The sequence below is a fragment of the Propithecus coquereli genome, unplaced genomic scaffold, assembly GCF_000956105.1.
Source record: "Propithecus coquereli isolate 6110/MARCELLA unplaced genomic scaffold, Pcoq_1.0 Scaffold261, whole genome shotgun sequence".
Taxonomy (NCBI): Eukaryota; Metazoa; Chordata; class Mammalia; order Primates; family Indriidae; genus Propithecus; species Propithecus coquereli.
The window spans coordinates 2,977,820-2,995,481 of NW_012148186.1; the positions used below are offsets into that span (position 1 = coordinate 2,977,820).

Below are 17,662 nucleotides of genomic sequence, written 5' to 3' on the forward strand. Positions count from 1 at the left end.
CTAGAAACAGGCCAAAGGGGCAGGAGGAGGGGTTGTAGGTCTCAGTGGAATGACAGAACAAGTTTGGTGGAAATGACAAGAGTGAGGACAGGACGTTGTGGTCACAGAGGTGTTATCTGGATTTAAGATTTTGTATAGAGGGTTGAGAGATGGGAGGCAGAGAAAATAACAAGGGAAGAATCCAAATTCTTGTATCTTCCATCCTCCAAACTAGAACAAAAACTCCAATAACAGATTATGCCATGGGTTACCGGTGAATTCCCATTTATTGACAGTCTGACCCTGCTGGCAGGATGGTTCCAAAGTTTTGTTGGAAGCCAGCTCTACATCTTCAATGTAGCAAGATAGAGCAGTTGACCCAGGCAGACCATAGTAAGGAGGCCCACCCAGTCCTGCCCATCTTCTGCTCCCATAAGCTGGCCCCTGGATAGGTGACTTGGTGGCAGCTCTAGTCTCATCATGTATAGAGGGCAAACTAGTTCCTTCAAGGAACATGTATTAAACTGCCTAGTATATACAAAAATACTGCTAGGTCCTGAAGACACGAAGGTGGACAAATTGTAGTCTTTCTGTGAGGAGTCAGAAATTGGCAAGGGAGACAGACATATAAGAAGTGAAAAACAGGCTGGGCAAGGTGGCTCACACCTGTAATCCTAGCACTTTGGGAGGTGGAGGCAGGAGGACTGCTTGAGCTCAGGAGTTCGAGACAAGCCTGTGCAAGAGTGAGACCCCGTCTCTACCAAAAATAGAAAAATTAGCCGGGTGTTGTGGCATGCATTTATAGTTCCAGCTACCGGGGAGGCTGAGGCAGGAGAATCCCTTGAGCCAGGAGTTTGAGGTTGCAGTGAGCTACGATGACAACACTGTACTCTACCCAGGTGACAGAGTAAGACTCTTGTCTCAAAAAAAAAAAGAAGTAAAAAACAGTGCAGTGAGATAAAATGCTATAAACAAACAAAGAAGGAGATGTAAAGGCAGGCTTTATAGAGAAGGCGACATTCATACTGTTCAAAACAAAAAAAGGGATTCCTCCAAGCAGGTTAAGTAGAGAATGGTAGATTGGTTGGTTTAGGCAGGAGGAACAACATGAGGCTTACAGGCTTGAGAACACGACATGCAAGATTTCAATCTGAACACAGCATAGGGTTCTAGAAGGGGAATGTACCTGGAGAAGTAATTAGGATCCAAGTCTGAGAGGCCTCATATGTCAGGCTATTTTGACTTTATCCTTGAGTTATATCCATGAGTATAAAACTCATGGTCAAATTTTGTTGTGCATTAAAATCACAGCTTGTTTTTGTAAAAATACTGGGCGAGGCATGGTGGCTCATGCTTGTAATCCCAGCACTTGGAGAGGCAAGAGGATCACTTGAGGCCAGGAGTTCAAGACTAACCTGGGCAACATAGCAAGACCTCATCTCTATAAAAAAATTTTAATTAGCTGGGTATTGTGGCACGCACCTGTAATCCTAGCTACTTGGGAGTCTAGGATTCAGGAGACCCTGTTTCTAAGAGAATTAATTTCAAAAAAATTTTTTTTGAGACAGAGTCTTGCTCTGTCGCCTGAGCTAGAGTGCTCTGTCGTCAGCCTAGCTCAAAGCAACCTCACACTCCTGGGCTCAAGCGATCCTCCTGCCTCAGCCTCCTCAGTAGCTGGGACTACAGGCTCGCACCACCACACCTGGCTAATTTTTCCTATTTTTAGTAAGAGACGCGGTCTCATTTTTGTTCAGGCTGGTCTCGAATTCCTGACCTCAAGCAATCCTCCCGCCCTCAACCTCCCAGAGTGCTAGGATTACAGGCGTGAGCCACCGCGCCCGGCCGATTTTCTCTAATTCTTAAAGATCCTTTGGGGAAGGGAATGCAACCTGTCCTCTCCCATGTGGCTTCTTGCTGTTTCTCAGCCCAGACTTACCTCTTTATAATTTTCTAGGGATCTCTTCTACCTGATGGCCATGGGCTTATCAGTGTGAGGCCACAAGGCAGGAGGAGTTTTATTTCTGTGAGATGAGAAAGTCAGGGGGGTTATTGCCTGATTTCTTGGCTGTGTATCTTGTTCTCAGGGACATTGACAAGGTAGATGAACTGATGGCTGACATCACAGAACAACAGGAGGTGGCCCAGCAGATCTCAGATGCCATTTCTCGGCCTGTGGGCTTTGGAGATGATGTGGATGAGGTGATTTGGGGGTGAGGGGTCAGGGAATATTGGAGAAAGCATGGAAGGAATTCCAGAAGGAATGGCCAAGAGAGGATCTTGGGGCATATTTGGGGGTGAACTCCAAAAGCAGTATGTTTTTAGAAGTAGAAGTTTCCTTTCTTCATCTTGAACAGTCTTGTCATCCCATATCCAGGATGAACTGTTGGAGGAGCTGGAGGAGCTGGAACAGGAGGAATTGGCCCAGGAGTTGTTAAACGTGAGCGACAAGGAGGAAAAACCCCCAGTCAAATTGCCTAGCGTACCCTCTACACATCTGCCTGCAGAGCCAGGTACGTGGGGTTGTTCTGTTGTCTCAAGGACTTGAGAGGGTGGGAGAGATATGGGGAAAGATTATTCTTCATTCACCCCGCCTCAAAGAGCCAGGCAGAGAGAGCTGCTGCTGCAGTTGTGCAGTTTGTTGACCTCATAAGGACACCTGGCTAGAAGGGAATGGGGACTGAAATCCAGCCTGCACTCCACTCATAAAGCTGTGTACTCTGGTTTAAGACTGCAAATGGCCAGGTGCGGTGGCTCACGCCTATAATCTTAACACTTTAGGAGGCTGAGGCAGGAGGATTGCTTGAGCCCAGGAGTCTGAGGTTGCTGTGAGCTAGGCTGATACCATGGCACTCTGGGCAACAGAGCGAGACTCTTGTTTCAAAAAAAAAAGGGCTGCAAATGCTGGGAACAAGAAGCACCTTTTTCCTAATTTGCACAAAGGTGCTATGGGAATGGGCAGCAACCCAGCAAGCAGAAGGACCACACCTTTTAGTTTCATTGCTGGGGAGAGAGAATTCCATAGGCTCTGAATGTCACAGCAGGGGATAATTGGGAGTTGCTGAGACCTTAACATTTCTCTTTTCTTTCTCTGGGTATCCTTGTTCCCAAAAGCTCCCAAAGTGGATGAAGACGAAGAAGCACTAAAGCAGTTGGCTGAGTGGGTATCCTGATGAGTCTGGGCTTGTTTGCCTTCTGCTGCCTTTCTTGGCCCCTATTCCTTAAGTGCCAAATGCTAAGCTAAAGGAGCATAGCTTTTTGGGGAAGTCCTGCTGAAGGTAGTGGTGTCACCCTGCCTGAGAAAGGGCTCTGCTGCCCTCCCAGCCCTGGCTCCAACTCTGAAGAAGATCTTACTGTAGAAGGAGCCCCTGGGCTCCCTTCTCTTTGATAGCAGTTACAGTGTCCTTGTTCCCAATAAAATTGGGCAGATGGAACCCTAGTATCTATATTGCCTTGTCTACCTTGGGAACTCTTCGCCTGGTCTGTGGATCCTTTTTTTGAGCAATGAATAATAATGGGAGTAATGAAGGAGGGTTGGAACATAGGGCAAGTGGGCATTTCCAACATCTTAACCTGTTCCAGGCAGACACTGTTTCATCCTTCAAGTTGGTTTGTCCTAGAGTTGCCTGGTGCTGAGGTTGAAGAAACTGCTATCTGTTGTTTATCTTAGAACCATGTGGAGCCATCTCTGAGTTTTCCCTCATCACTTTCCCCCAGTCGTGCCTCTGCCAAGACAGCCCTATTTTTCTCTTGCAAAGCAGATTTTCAACGACACGGAGTATCCTTCAAGGGATAGAAGGAACAAGTAGCTTTCCTTTATCCAGAACCCACAGTTAACAGTTTTCACTACTAGAAGGCTTAATTTGTCACTTCTGTGTATGGGAGCAATAGTGTGAGGAGCTCTGACTCCTTGGTACTGTTTCAGTAATGGTGAAGGTGACACAGGAGGAGGGAAAAGGAACCAACGTACTTCATACACCTTAGTACCCATATCTAAAAGAACAAACAATGTCATCACTTTGGACTATAGGCAGGTAGAGCCACAGTCAAAGTGGAGCAACCAGGGCTTTTGCCCCATTGCTTGAACATTTAGACAGCACAAAAATGTAAAATAATGAGCATGTACTTAATTGGAATAATAAAGCTTTCCAAAATCAGGCATTTATCTGAGTACCCCCTCCCCCATGAGCTACATTGTCAGTTACACTGTTGACTTACACAGGTGTCAAGATTACTGGTTACAGGCTCTTGGCAGAAGTCCACCTCTTACCCTCAGCAATGTTCCCTACTAAGGTTCTCCTGAAGAAAGACTGTCTTTGATGCTAGCTGATAAAACTAAATCAGATTTATTTTTGGTATAAAAGATTTTTAGCCCCAGACCCTCCTGCTTTGCTCCTCTCTCAGCCCCCTCCCTCAGCCATTTTCAAGTAGTGATTTCCAAGGATCGGTGACGATTAGTGGTGGTCGGGGGCTGGCACATGGCCTCAAGCAGCCTGATCTCATGGGTGGGTTGCTCAGGTTGGAACTTGAGCACCCAGGGATCCTTGAGGATGTCCAGGATGGTGGCACGGTTGGTAGCTGGGCGTAGCATCTGGAGGATCAGGTTCTAGGGCAGGGAGAGAGAGGTCTTGGCTGAGCTTGCCCCCCCATTGTGCCACATAGGCAATGAGCAGCTGGATCTAAGAAAGAAGCAGGATAGCCCATCACACTACTCTGGTGAGAGGGAATGTGGCTCTGATTTTGTCCTGGAGAGCCAGGCATTTAACTCCTTGGAGGGGCAGGTAAGAATTCTTGGGGGGAATCCCGTGTATAATCCTCTTTTGGCCTAAAGGGATAGAAGCTACAACTTGCATATCAAGCATATTTAAGGTTTGGAGTCCAGTGGTTGGCCCTTTAAGCCCTCCCCACTATTATAGGGCAAGGCTAGAGTGTGAGATGGCTCTGGCTTAGGAAGAACCTTCCCCCCAGGGTTGGGAGGACTAGATTGGGTATATACCCCCCCCTGTGGGTCATCCCTGAGGCCTCAGCCCTCCTGGGGGAGCCAGCACCTTGCACTCCTGGGAGATGGTGTAGTTAGGTGGGAAAGTGACCTCCTTCTGAGTCTCTCTCAGCAGCTTCTTAAGATTGGTGTCATCAAAAGGCAGATGGGCAACCATTAGAGTGTAGAGGATGACGCCCATGCTCCAGGTGTCGGACAGGAAAGGGTTGTAGGGCAAGCCTAGCAAGATCTCCGGGCAGGCATAAGCAAAGCTGCCGCAGTAGGTCTGGCTGAGATGGGAAAAGCAGTTGAGCTGGCGGTAAGAAGGGCTACTACGCACAGGCTGGTTAGAAGGCACCATCTTGGCGAAGCCAAAGTCCGATATCTTCACGTTCTCTTGTTTGTCCAGCAACAGGTTCTCCAACTTTAAGTCCCTACCAGCAGCAGAAAGGCTGGGGGTCAGGCTGGAGAGAGGGCTTAGTATTAGACCAGGAGCTGAAGGGCCAGGGGTCAGAGGCTAGAGATGGGGACAGGCAAAGTGGGAGGGAGATGCTTATGAGGTCACATGGTAGAGAGAAAGGATAGCCATGGAGTTGTGAGCAGAGCCCCAGGGGGAGAGAGAAGTTGGTATCTGAGGAACACTGGGAGCTCACCACTATATTTCATAAAGTATTCTGCACACAGTGAGTACTCTATAAGTGTCCTTGACCAGATGACTAAAATAGAGTGGATGAATGGGCCAATATTGAGGAGGGAGTTCAAGGGAGGAAAAAAAGGGCAGAAAATAGGAAACATGCATAAAACCCTGTGAGAGCTCAAAGGCCCCAGTCCAGGTGGCAGTGCCCTCACCGGTGCACGATGCCCTTGCTGTGCAGGTAGGTGATGCCCAGGGCCATCTGAGAGAACCACTTGCCAGCAAGGGGCTCAGAGCAGGCCCCATAGCGCTGGATCCATTCAAGGACATCACCACCCTGAGCCAGCTCCAGAATGATGTATACTCGGGATGTGGTCTCGATGGCCTGATAGAAGTTGATGAGGTACTTGTGCCGCAAGACTTTCATTACCTGACCCCAGAAGAGAGACCCATCAAATCTGGGAAGGGAGACCCTGGCTGCATTCCCAATCCTCCGCTACCCTCCCTCTGCTACTTACTTAGAACTTTGCAATGAATCAAACCCTGACCCCCAGAGGGCTGGTGGCCTGTGGGAAAACTCTGTTTTGCACTTTTACTTTTTGGGTGGCTAGAGGTGAGTGGATGGGTGGGAAAGAAGTTGAATTTACATCAAAGAATTTTCCTAGCTGCTTAGTTCTGGTTTGGGGGATTCTGGCCCCACCCTCTCCTAGCCATATCCCTTCTGAGGAACCTCAAACAGCTTAGTACCAAGCTCCAGTTCCCTCTTCCAGCCCTTTCCAACCTGTATCTCACGGGGCAGGAACTTGTTAAGATAGTCCTCAGAGGCCTTCTTCTTTGAGATGATCTTGACAGCTACCATGACCTTTTGCTTTGTGTAGTAAGCCTCATACACTGTCCCATAGGAACCATTGCCAATGACTTTGCCCACCTCGTAACCATACTCCTCCATGACAGAGCGGTAGGCTGTAGTGGTTGGTGCTGCCTCTAAGGCATCTCCCTTCCCCATGGTGTTGGGTTTGCTGAGAACAGGGAGCTTTGCTACTTGGAAGCCTCCTGTCTACTGACAGGCCAACACCTTGAGCCACTGAAGGCTAGGGTACCAAAGTGAAGTTAGTCTCCGAATGCTTGCCTGTGTAGTCACACAAGTCTGGGAAGCTGGGCTCAACCCTCCGCTGGGAACTTGGAGGGGGAAAGAAAGGAGAAGCAGTTCTTTTTGTCTCCACTGGCTGTTGTTCCTTTTTCCTCTTGGTTACGGAACTCCCCCAGAGTACCACGTTCTGTACACATCACAATCTACCTTCTAATCATCATTGGCCACAAAGCTTGAGAATGAAGTGCCATTTGGAAAACATTCATTCCTGAAGGGAACTTCCACAATCTGGTGAGACTCCCTCTATAGATCCAGCCCCTTCCTTCATGTTTATTGAGCACCTACTGTGTACCAGACAGTGTGCTGAGTACTTGGATCAAATGTCACCCAAGTGTCATTCCAGACTTTTCTCCCTGCCTTGGTCCCTACATCCAATCTATCATCAAATCCTGTCTCTTCTACCTCCTAATTATCTCTTTAATAATACACTCAAGGCTTTCCAAGCCCACTGCTGTTCCCTTAGTTCAATAAAGCCAACAGAGACCATGCCCCTAGAGTTTACAATCCACCATGAGAAACATATGAGTGTGAGAATTACAGAGAATTGCAAGGTGTTGAAACATGTTCTAGGAATCTAACCTTGAAAGACATCTTTTTTTTTCTTTTGAGACAGAGTCTTACTCTGTCGCCTGGGCACTAAAATGCCATGGTGTCAGCCTAGTTCACAGCAACCTCAAACTCTTGGGCTCAAGTGATCCTCCTGCCTTAGCCTCTTGCATGGCTGGGACTAGGGTTCTGCTTGGCAATGACAATGAAACAATGAGAAAGGTGTCAAGAACATAGGCAAGGCCAGGCACAGTGGCTCATGTCTGTAATCCTAGCACTCTGGGAGGCCGAGGCAAGAGGATCGCTTGAGCTCAGGAGTTCGAGACCAGCTCTGAGCAAGAGCGAGACCCCATCTCCACTAAAAATAGAAAAAATTAACAAGTCAACTAAAAATAGAAATAAAAACTTAGCCAGGCATGGTGGCACATGCCTGTAGTCCCAGCTACTCAGGAGGCTGAGGCAGGAGGATCGCCTGAGCCCAGGAGTTTGAGGTTGCTGTGAGCTAGGATGACGCCACGGCACTCTAGCCAGGGAAAAAAGGGGAAACTTTTTTCAAAAAAAAAAAAAAAAAAAAAAACATAGGCAAGAATGTGGCTGAAATGATGGAATGCAGAATCTAAGCTGCATGGATAGACAAGCTAGAAACAGGCCAAAGGGGCAGGAGGAGGGGTTGTAGGTCTCAGTGGAATGACAGAACAAGTTTGGTGGAAATGACAAGAGTGAGGACAGGACGTTGTGGTCACAGAGGTGTTATCTGGATTTAAGATTTTGTATAGAGGGTTGAGAGATGGGAGGCAGAGAAAATAACAAGGGAAGAATCCAAATTCTTGTATCTTCCATCCTCCAAACTAGAACAAAAACTCCAATAACAGATTATGCCATGGGTTACCGGTGAATTCCCATTTATTGACAGTCTGACCCTGCTGGCAGGATGGTTCCAAAGTTTTGTTGGAAGCCAGCTCTACATCTTCAATGTAGCAAGATAGAGCAGTTGACCCAGGCAGACCATAGTAAGGAGGCCCACCCAGTCCTGCCCATCTTCTGCTCCCATAAGCTGGCCCCTGGATAGGTGACTTGGTGGCAGCTCTAGTCTCATCATGTATAGAGGGCAAACTAGTTCCTTCAAGGAACATGTATTAAACTGCCTAGTATATACAAAAATACTGCTAGGTCCTGAAGACACGAAGGTGGACAAATTGTAGTCTTTCTGTGAGGAGTCAGAAATTGGCAAGGGAGACAGACATATAAGAAGTGAAAAACAGGCTGGGCAAGGTGGCTCACACCTGTAATCCTAGCACTTTGGGAGGTGGAGGCAGGAGGACTGCTTGAGCTCAGGAGTTCGAGACAAGCCTGTGCAAGAGTGAGACCCCGTCTCTACCAAAAATAGAAAAATTAGCCGGGTGTTGTGGCATGCATTTATAGTTCCAGCTACCGGGGAGGCTGAGGCAGGAGAATCCCTTGAGCCAGGAGTTTGAGGTTGCAGTGAGCTACGATGACAACACTGTACTCTACCCAGGTGACAGAGTAAGACTCTTGTCTCAAAAAAAAAAAGAAGTAAAAAACAGTGCAGTGAGATAAAATGCTATAAACAAACAAAGAAGGAGATGTAAAGGCAGGCTTTATAGAGAAGGCGACATTCATACTGTTCAAAACAAAAAAAGGGATTCCTCCAAGCAGGTTAAGTAGAGAATGGTAGATTGGTTGGTTTAGGCAGGAGGAACAACATGAGGCTTACAGGCTTGAGAACACGACATGCAAGATTTCAATCTGAACACAGCATAGGGTTCTAGAAGGGGAATGTACCTGGAGAAGTAATTAGGATCCAAGTCTGAGAGGCCTCATATGTCAGGCTATTTTGACTTTATCCTTGAGTTATATCCATGAGTATAAAACTCATGGTCAAATTTTGTTGTGCATTAAAATCACAGCTTGTTTTTGTAAAAATACTGGGCGAGGCATGGTGGCTCATGCTTGTAATCCCAGCACTTGGAGAGGCAAGAGGATCACTTGAGGCCAGGAGTTCAAGACTAACCTGGGCAACATAGCAAGACCTCATCTCTATAAAAAAATTTTAATTAGCTGGGTATTGTGGCACGCACCTGTAATCCTAGCTACTTGGGAGTCTAGGATTCAGGAGACCCTGTTTCTAAGAGAATTAATTTCAAAAAAATTTTTTTTGAGACAGAGTCTTGCTCTGTCGCCTGAGCTAGAGTGCTCTGTCGTCAGCCTAGCTCAAAGCAACCTCACACTCCTGGGCTCAAGCGATCCTCCTGCCTCAGCCTCCTCAGTAGCTGGGACTACAGGCTCGCACCACCACACCTGGCTAATTTTTCCTATTTTTAGTAAGAGACGCGGTCTCATTTTTGTTCAGGCTGGTCTCGAATTCCTGACCTCAAGCAATCCTCCCGCCCTCAACCTCCCAGAGTGCTAGGATTTACAGGCGTGAGCTACCACATCCGGCCTAAATAAAAATTTAAAGAATTTTTAAAAATACTGATGCTAGCCAGGTGTGGTGGCTCACGCCTGTAATCCTAGCACTCTGGGAGGCCGAGGGCGGGAGGATTGCTTGAGCTCAGGAGTTCGAGACCAGCCTGAGCAAAAGCAAGACCCTGTCTCTACTATAAATAGAAAGAAATTAGGCAAACAACTAAAAATAGAAAAAATTAGCTGGGCATGGTGGTGCGTGCCTGTAGTCCCAGCTACCTAGCAGGCTGAGGCAGGAGGATCGCTTGAGCCCAGGAGTTTGAGGTTGCTGTGAGCTAGGCTGCCACCACAGCACTCTAGCCTAGGCAAGAGGAGTGAGACTCTGTCTCAAAAAAAAAAAAAAAAAAAAATACTGATGCCTCTGAGATCCTGATTTTAAAAAACCCTTCCAGTAGCAACGTGAAAAATGATCCAAGAAGAAAGTGACCAGTAGACTACCAAGATAGCTGTTATGGTGAGAGAAGATGAGTCCTGAACGAAGGCAGTGGTAGAGGGCAAGCAGTTGGAAGATACTCAGGAAATAAGTGGAGAGGGCTTGGTAACATTGATATTTGAGGGGTAGATATTGAGAAAGAGGCCCAGGTTTCTGGCTTTATAGACCAGGTGGTTGTCAGTTAAAGATGATTCCAAAGCCACTCGAAGTTACTTTTCTAATCACAAAATTCATTGTCTAAAAAACTCAACCACTTAATTCTTGGAACCTCAGCTATGACTGCAGGGAGAAGGGCTGAGTCAGAAAGGGCAATAATTATAGAAGTAAGTAAATGAAGGCCTTTTCAGGCCAGAAGCCACTTGTGATTTTCCACTGTACTTCCTCCCCCAGGGAGAGAGAACCTTAAGTCAGCTTCCTTACACGTAGCTACCAGGCGGCCAAACGTAAGTCACTGACCAGAGGTCTGATTTCCGGGGCGGGAGGTGGCGGGGGAGTCCCTTGGCGGCAGATCCCCTTTAAAATAGCTGAGACAGACACAAGGGTAAACTTTTTCAAAATAATCTGCAATAAAAAGTTAAGAGAAGCCCAAAGACATACACAAAGTTAAAAGTAAGAACAAAAGCACGGAAAGAAACGAACGAACGGCAGAATTCTTTACCTCTAACAATAACCCTGCCAAGCTGCTCAACTCACAGTGTAGAGAACACCCTATCTTTTTGCGTGCCTCTCTGCACCAGACCGGCCTCCGCCTTGCTAGTCGTCGGGAAATGAAAGGTCGCCGTCTGGCCCGGGAAGTCATTCTTATCTATGTGTTTATTCTTTTGACGAGGGCCATTCACGACAGGTGAGAGAGGACTGAGGTGAGATTCAGACGGTGGGACCTTCCCATGGGAGCGATGCGCAAAGCCTCACCCCTGCCCGGGTTGGGGGACCCCTGAACCTCCTTCTCGCGGCTCGACCTCTGCAGCCGATGGCAAGTCCCATCGATTCAGCCGGCGAACGCTACGGGGCGTCCACTCGGTGCGGACTCAGCCGCCGCTGGTGCTCCATCTCCCTGGCCATCGCTGGGCGCGTGTGGCGGTCACAGCTCTCAGGCCTCCACCAGCGCGAGCCACAGGCGGACGCTCCCGGCCCAGGCTCTCGCGCCCCAAATCTTCCCGGGAACAAGCGGGCGGCCCGGCAGCGATTCTTGTCTCGAAGCGGGGCCTTAGTCCTCGCTGCTAGGACTCCTCCCCGGGAAACCGTCCGCGAAGAGTCCGAGCTGCCACAGCAGCGAGAGCCCCGCTAGATCCAGGAAAGCAGCTTTCGGCCAGGCTGAGGTCCCCGCTGGTGAGGGCGGAAGTGGTAAGACTGACGTGTCCTGGGCTGCTCTCCTGATCGCCGGGAGGACCCCCGCCCGGGACGGGCGAGCCCAGCCTCGCGGGGTCCCTGTACCTGGGTCGGGCCTCCGGCTGGAGAAAGCTTATCTGGCAGCACTTGGCTGAGCCGAGTGCGGTGTCCAGGGTGGGGTGGCCGCAGCAGCCGCGATCAGGCGCAGCGGCGGACAACCCCGTGGAGGTCGGCCGTCAGGTCCTCTCCAACCCTCAGCTACCGCGCCGCTCAGGGGGAGACCCCGGCAGGAGCCAAAGGGCAGCTACAGGGCTGCAGAGGCCGCTGGCGCTGCCTCGGCCAGCCCTTCCCGCGCGGTGAGGACCGCGGGGCTGTGGCGGGAAGGGACCCGAGGTGCGAGGCCACGGAGTTGCCATGGAAACGGGCCAGCGCGCGCTGCAGGGGCCCCCGGTGGGCGGGCGCGTGCTGCGGGAGGGGTGAACCCCAAGTTGGAAGGATTAGAGAGCAGAGGCGGAGCCCAGTCTTTGGGATAGAGAGACGTAGAGTGAGAGATGTGGGGGTTGAGAGGGCCACTGGGAGGAAGTGGAGCAATGGGTGTCAATTCGAGAGACCTAACCTAGGGGGTCATTAGTTGATCTCCGGTTTCTGTAACCAACAGCAGGACTCCTCCAAACAGGTTCCACTGCCTTAAGGATGACAATCCTAGGGCACCCTCGAAGTTGGAGCTGCCAGTGGTTGCCAATCCTGATACTGCTGCTGGGCATAGGCCATGAGCCAGGGGTGGAAGGCGTGACACACTACAAGGCCGGTGACCCTGTCATTCTATATGTCAACAAAGTGGGACCCTACCATAATCCTCAGGAAACTTACCACTACTATCAGCTTCCAGTCTGCTGCCCTGAGAAGATACGTCACAAAAGCCTTAGCCTGGGCGAAGTGCTGGATGGGGACCGAATGGCTGAGTCTTTGTATGAGATCCGCTTTCGGGAGAATGTAGAGAAGAGAATTCTGTGCCACATGCAGCTCAGTTCTGCACAGGTCAGCCCTTTACACTGGTTATCACTTAGCCCTCCTTCCCAGGAACTAACAAGTGCCTTACATTTAAGGTTCAGGGTACCTTTATGGAAATTTTCTTATTTGATTCTAACTACAACCCCGTGTGGCAGACAGGGAAGGTGATTTTATTCTAATTCAATTGACTAAGAAACATCCTTAATAAAGATTACATAGATAATGAATTGCAGAGCTGATATTATTAGAACCCAGGATTCCTTTACTGCAAGCTTTGTTGGTAATAAGGTCCCAACTATCACTCCTACATAGCTCATTTTCCTTCCATACCTACCTCTTGGCTCTTTCTTAGCCGGCTCCTTTAGTCTCTACCTAGCCTTGCCTATCATACTTTTTATTTAGTGAATTCTAACATTTCTCCTTAGTCCACTCCAGACCTTCTCACACCTTGCCTCTCTCCTTTTTCTAAGCTTTAACCCTGTCAAATCGTACTTATTCTTTTTTGGAGAACCCCAACATAGTAGAGTCTAACCCAGTGATCCTCAAAAGGGGACAGTTTTGTCTCCCAAGAGATATTTGGCATTGTCTGGAGACATTGCTACTGGAGTGTAGTGGGAAGAGGCCAGGGATGCTGCTCCCTACGATGCACAGGACAGCCCGCCTGCAACAAAGAATTATCCATCCCCAAACATCGGTAGTGCTGAAATTGAGAAACCTTGCTCTAACCCTAGGCCTGGGGAGGGGAGGTCTTGTGTGACCAACTCCTGATTTACTCCTTATAGGTGGAGCAGCTGCGCCAGGCCATTGAGGAACTATACTACTTTGAATTTGTGGTAGATGACTTGCCAATCCGTGGCTTTGTTGGCTACATGGAGGAGAGTGGCTTCCTGCCACACAGCCACAAGATAGGACTCTGGACCCATTTGGACTTCCACCTAGAATTCCATGGAGATCGAATTATATTTGCCAATGTTTCAGTACGGGATGTCAAGCCCCACAGCTTGGACGGTTTACGACCCGATGAGTTCCTAGGCCTCACTCACACTTACAGTGTGCGCTGGTCTGAGACTTCAGTGGAGCGTCGGAGTGACAGGCGCCGTGGTGATGATGGTGGTTTCTTTCCCCGAACACTGGAAATCCATTGGTTGTCCATCATCAACTCCATGGTGCTTGTGTTTTTACTGGTGGGTTTTGTGGCTGTCATTCTAATGCGTGTGCTTCGGAATGACCTGGCTCGCTATAACTTGGACGAGGAGACCACTTCTGGAAGTTCTGGTGATGACTTTGACCAGGGTGACAACGGCTGGAAAATTATCCATACAGATGTCTTCCGCTTCCCTCCATACCGTGGTCTGCTCTGTGCTGTGCTTGGCGTGGGTGCCCAGTTCCTGGCCCTTGGCACTGGTGAGGTGATAAGAATTAATCAGGGATTTCTCTCAAGGGGTAGAACTAGGTAGGTAGTTTGTTCAGAAAAGGTCAGTGGATCTTCTCTTCTGTCTGAGATGAGGGGCAGACGTAAGGGATGGGGTGGCTTTATCAAGGATGTATGTATTCTATTGTGGGTTTTATGGACAACAGAATTGGGGAGATTGTTTTGCTGGAGGCCCTGGGTCTGGGAGAAAGACCTGATTCCTCTGAAATAGCTAGAAGAGGGATAGGTGAGGCCTAACACAGGCTTTCCACTACCACCCTGCAGGCATTATTGTCATGGCACTGCTGGGCATGTTCAATGTGCACCGTCATGGGTCCATTAACTCGGCAGCCATCTTGTTGTATGCCCTGACCTGCTGCATCTCTGGCTACGTGTCCAGCCACTTCTACCGGCAGATTGGAGGCGAACGTTGGGTGTGGAACATCATTCTCACCACCAGTCTCTTCTCTGGTGAGGACTTCCCTTTCCCTGGTGGGCCTGGCTAGACTTAGGAATCAAGAACATATCATGGAACTTGGGACAGAGTTAGAATAAGGCTTGAAGGGAAGGAATATAGGCAAAAGAAACAGAATTAATAAGGAAACCTTAGGAAAAAAAGACAAGAATGCATTTCTTTTAAATAGTTAAAAATTATTAAGCCCTTAACATGTCCTTGGCAGGTTGGGCACAGTGGCTCACACCTGTAATCCTAGCACTCTGGGAGGCCAAGGCAGGAGAGTTGCTTGAGGGCAGGAGTGCAAGACCAGCCTGAGCAAGAGCGACACCATGTCTCTACAAAAATAGAAAAATTAGCCAGGCGTGGTGGTGTAGGCCTGTAGTCCCAGCTACTCAGGAGGCTGAGGCAAGAGGATCGCTTGAGCCTAGGAGTTTGAGGTTGCAGTGAGCTATAATGACTCTACTGCACGCCAGCCCCAGCAACAGAGCAAGACTTTGTCTCAAAAAAAAATGTCCTTGGCAATGTGGTGAGCACTCAACATGCCTTCATCTCACCTCACAATAACTGTATGAAGTAGGTAACAGTCCCATTGCACAGATGAGGAAATTGAACTTCAGGCTGGTTAAGTAACTTGTCTGAGATTGCACTGCTAAAAAGTAGTGAACAAGGTTTCAGACCCAGGCAGTCTGGCTTTACAGCCTGTATCCTCAACCATTCCACTAAAATAACACCCTTGAATTTATTTTTTGATATTCCCTCTTTTTTCATTTTTTTTTTTTTTTTTTTTGAGACAGAGTCTTACTCTGTTGCCCTGGCTAGAGTGAATGCCATGGCATCAGCCTAGCTCACAGCAACCTCAAACTCCTGGGCTCAAGTGATCCTACTGCTCCAGCTTCCCGAGTAGCTGGGACTATAGGCATGCGCTACCACGCCCGGCTAATTTTTTCTATATATTTTTAGTTGGCCAATTAATTTCTTTCTAATTTTAGTAGAGGCGGTGTCTCGCTCTTGCTCAGGCTGATCTCAAATAATCCGCCCGCCTCGGCCTCCCAGAGAGCTAGGATTACAGGCGTGAGCCACCGCGCTTGGCGCCTCTTTTTTCATTTTTGAAGTGGGCCCACTCTAGCCTTTCAAGCCAGATTGCCCTTTCAAAGGCGGTAGTGGTCTGCATTCTGTCTGAACCCTTCTTGTTCCCAATCCTCTGTGTCTGATTTATGTCCCATCACATTTATATTTGAACCAGGGCTTTCTGAGAACAGGGCCTTAATCCAAAGAAATATCTCGTGCTATGAATTACCATGGCAAGATAGGCCCCTGGAGGCAGGTGGATTTGTATCACTCCGAGATCATTATGTAGCAGCTACCTTGATTCTTAATGACACTGGGTAGGGGAGGGGGTGTCGGTAAGATAAGGAACAAAGAACAATGGGATATGAAAGGTGAGTTCACTCAGCATGGACACCCAGGAGCACAGGTCTGCTGTTAGCTGCTTCATCCCCTCCCCTTAGGGCCAGTGTGAGTGGATGCCCTCAGGGATATAGTCCTAGTGCTGACCCTCCCTCTGGGGGCCCATCCTGCAGTGCCTTTCTTCCTGACATGGAGTGTGGTGAACTCGGTGCATTGGGCCAATGGTTCGACACAGGCTCTGCCAGCCACCACTATCCTGCTGCTTCTGACGGTTTGGCTGCTGGTGGGCTTTCCCCTCACTGTCATTGGAGGCATCTTCGGGAAGAACAACGCTAGCCCCTTTGATGCACCTTGTCGCACCAAGAACATCGCCCGGGAGATCCCACCCCAGCCCTGGTACAAGTCTACTCTCATCCATATGACTGTTGGAGGCTTCCTGCCTTTCAGGTATCTTCCCTTTATTCCATGGCCCTCACTCTCAGGTTCCTGACTTCAGCTTTTCCTGTCCCCACTCACCCAGTACCCTAACCCAACATCAGCGATAATCCCTGGTTCAGTTGTACCATTCAGAGATCATTAAATGGTTCCTCCTATTCCCAAGCAGGACTGAGCTTGAATCAGTTCTGATATGAGAATGTCTCACTTGTAAAGGTCTCCAGAGACATTGCTCCCTTTGCCATCTTCCTGGTTTCTGACCTTAGTGCCTACAGGCATCATGTGAGGCTTAAAGCCCATTTGATTATTCATTCATTTGTTGAGTACCTCTTTGTGCCAGGCAGATATTGCAGTGTTAAATAAAATTGACAAGATCCCTGCTCTCAATCTATCAGGAATGTTGTTCTTGAAATGAGAGCGGCTAATCATATGCAAAAAAAAAATTCCCCATGAAACCAGAGAGTGGGGTGGACTCAACTTTCCACAGTGACCCAGCAACATGGGAGGGTGGGGCTGGATTTTGGCCCAGCCACTGTGCTGACAGTGCACAGCCGTTTAATGCTCTGTATCATCTCTTCTCTTCACAGTGCCATCTCTGTGGAGCTGTACTACATCTTTGCCACAGTGTGGGGTCGGGAACAGTACACTTTGTACGGCATCCTCTTCTTTGTCTTCGCCATCCTGCTAAGTGTGGGAGCTTGCATCTCCATTGCGCTCACCTACTTCCAGTTGTCTGGAGAGGATTACCGCTGGTGGTGGCGATCTGTGCTGAGTGTTGGCTCCACTGGCCTCTTCATCTTCCTCTACTCAGTTTTCTACTATGCCCGACGCTCCAACATGTCAGGGGCAGTACAGACAGTAGAGTTCTTTGGCTACTCCTTACTCACTGGTTACGTCTTTTTCCTCATGCTGGGCACTATCTCCTTTTTTTCTTCCCTAAAGTTCATCCGTTATATCTATATTAACCTCAAAATGGACTGAGTTCTGGATGGCAGAACTATTGCTCTTCTCTCCCTTTCTTCACAGCCCATTGAGCTCTCCTACCAGCTTTTCTTCTCACTGAGTGACTGAATTGTGCGATAGCATTGTTGCTTTGCCCCTTGGGCCTCCCTTCCCCAGAGAGGGCCTGGAAATTATAAGTCTCAATTATATAAGGAGTATATATTTGAACTTTTTTAAGTTGCCTTTAGTTTTGGTCCTGATTTTTCTTTTTAAAATTATCTAAATAAAATTTATTAAGAAAAAGGATGCTGTAGTTGGAGGTTTTGGTCTGGATATTGGAACTCGAGCCCTGCAGTTAAGGGCACGGTCCCTTGGAAAGCCAAGTTGGCAGCTGAATGCAGAAAACCCGAGTTCTCCAACAGAGTTTGGGAACTCTCGGCGCGGGGAACCTACTTTGCGAGGGCCCTGT

The 17,662-nt window shown here is 48.6% G+C and overlaps 3 protein-coding genes across 5 annotated transcripts in view; 2 read left to right on the top strand and 1 right to left on the bottom strand.

Annotated features, from left to right (window-relative positions):
• Positions 1-3,438, top strand: part of CHMP4A (charged multivesicular body protein 4A) — a 5,531-nt gene extending 2,093 nt beyond the window's left edge. The window contains exons 4-6 of the mRNA XM_012647277.1: positions 2,064-2,178; positions 2,354-2,489; positions 3,091-3,438. Coding sequence (XP_012502731.1) covers positions 2,064-2,178; positions 2,354-2,489; positions 3,091-3,149 — 310 coding nt within the window. The 3' untranslated portion in view covers positions 3,150-3,438. The remainder of the gene's footprint in view (positions 1-2,063; positions 2,179-2,353; positions 2,490-3,090) is intronic.
• Positions 3,439-4,309: 871 nt separating this feature from the next.
• TSSK4 (testis-specific serine kinase 4) lies at positions 4,310-7,322 on the bottom strand. The gene is made up of 4 exons (XM_012647278.1): positions 6,370-7,322; positions 5,804-6,018; positions 5,025-5,418; positions 4,310-4,582 (listed from the first exon to the last, which is right to left on the bottom strand). Exons 1-4 carry the CDS (start codon positions 6,592-6,594, stop codon positions 4,400-4,402), a joined length of 1,017 nt encoding a protein of 338 aa, XP_012502732.1. The 5' UTR covers positions 6,595-7,322; the 3' UTR covers positions 4,310-4,399.
• Positions 7,323-11,590: 4,268 nt separating this feature from the next.
• TM9SF1 (transmembrane 9 superfamily member 1) lies at positions 11,591-17,499 on the top strand. 3 transcript variants are annotated; one of them, XM_012647274.1, is made up of 6 exons: positions 11,591-11,886; positions 12,207-12,568; positions 13,324-13,945; positions 14,238-14,423; positions 15,990-16,263; positions 16,839-17,499. In XM_012647274.1, the coding sequence occupies exons 2-6, from the start codon at positions 12,224-12,226 to the stop codon at positions 17,230-17,232; spliced, it is 1,821 nt and encodes a 606-aa protein (XP_012502728.1). In that variant the 5' UTR covers positions 11,591-11,886; positions 12,207-12,223; the 3' UTR covers positions 17,233-17,499. The 3 variants fall into 3 exon arrangements, with proteins under 3 accessions (XP_012502728.1, XP_012502729.1, XP_012502730.1); XM_012647275.1 differs by having other exon boundaries at positions 11,654-11,923; XM_012647276.1 differs by having other exon boundaries at positions 11,759-11,886; positions 12,189-12,568.
• The last annotated feature ends 163 nt before the right edge of the window (positions 17,500-17,662 follow it).

Coding starts and splice junctions, on each gene's coding strand:
- TSSK4 (XM_012647278.1), bottom strand. CDS start 6,594: ATGGGGAAGGGAGATGCCTTAGAGGCAGCACCAACCACTACAGCCTAC. Junction 6,019..6,369: donor TCCTGCCCCGTGAGATACAG/GTTGGAAAGGGC, acceptor TTCTGGGGTCAG/GTAATGAAAGTCTTGCGGCA. Junction 5,419..5,803: donor AGCAAGGGCATCGTGCACCG/GTGAGGGCACTG, acceptor CCCTCTCTCCAG/CCTGACCCCCAGCCTTTCTG.
- TM9SF1 (XM_012647274.1), top strand. CDS start 12,224: ATGACAATCCTAGGGCACCCTCGAAGTTGGAGCTGCCAGTGGTTGCCA. Junction 13,946..14,237: donor GTTCCTGGCCCTTGGCACTG/GTGAGGTGATAA, acceptor ACCACCCTGCAG/GCATTATTGTCATGGCACTG. Junction 16,264..16,838: donor GGAGGCTTCCTGCCTTTCAG/GTATCTTCCCTT, acceptor TTCTCTTCACAG/TGCCATCTCTGTGGAGCTGT.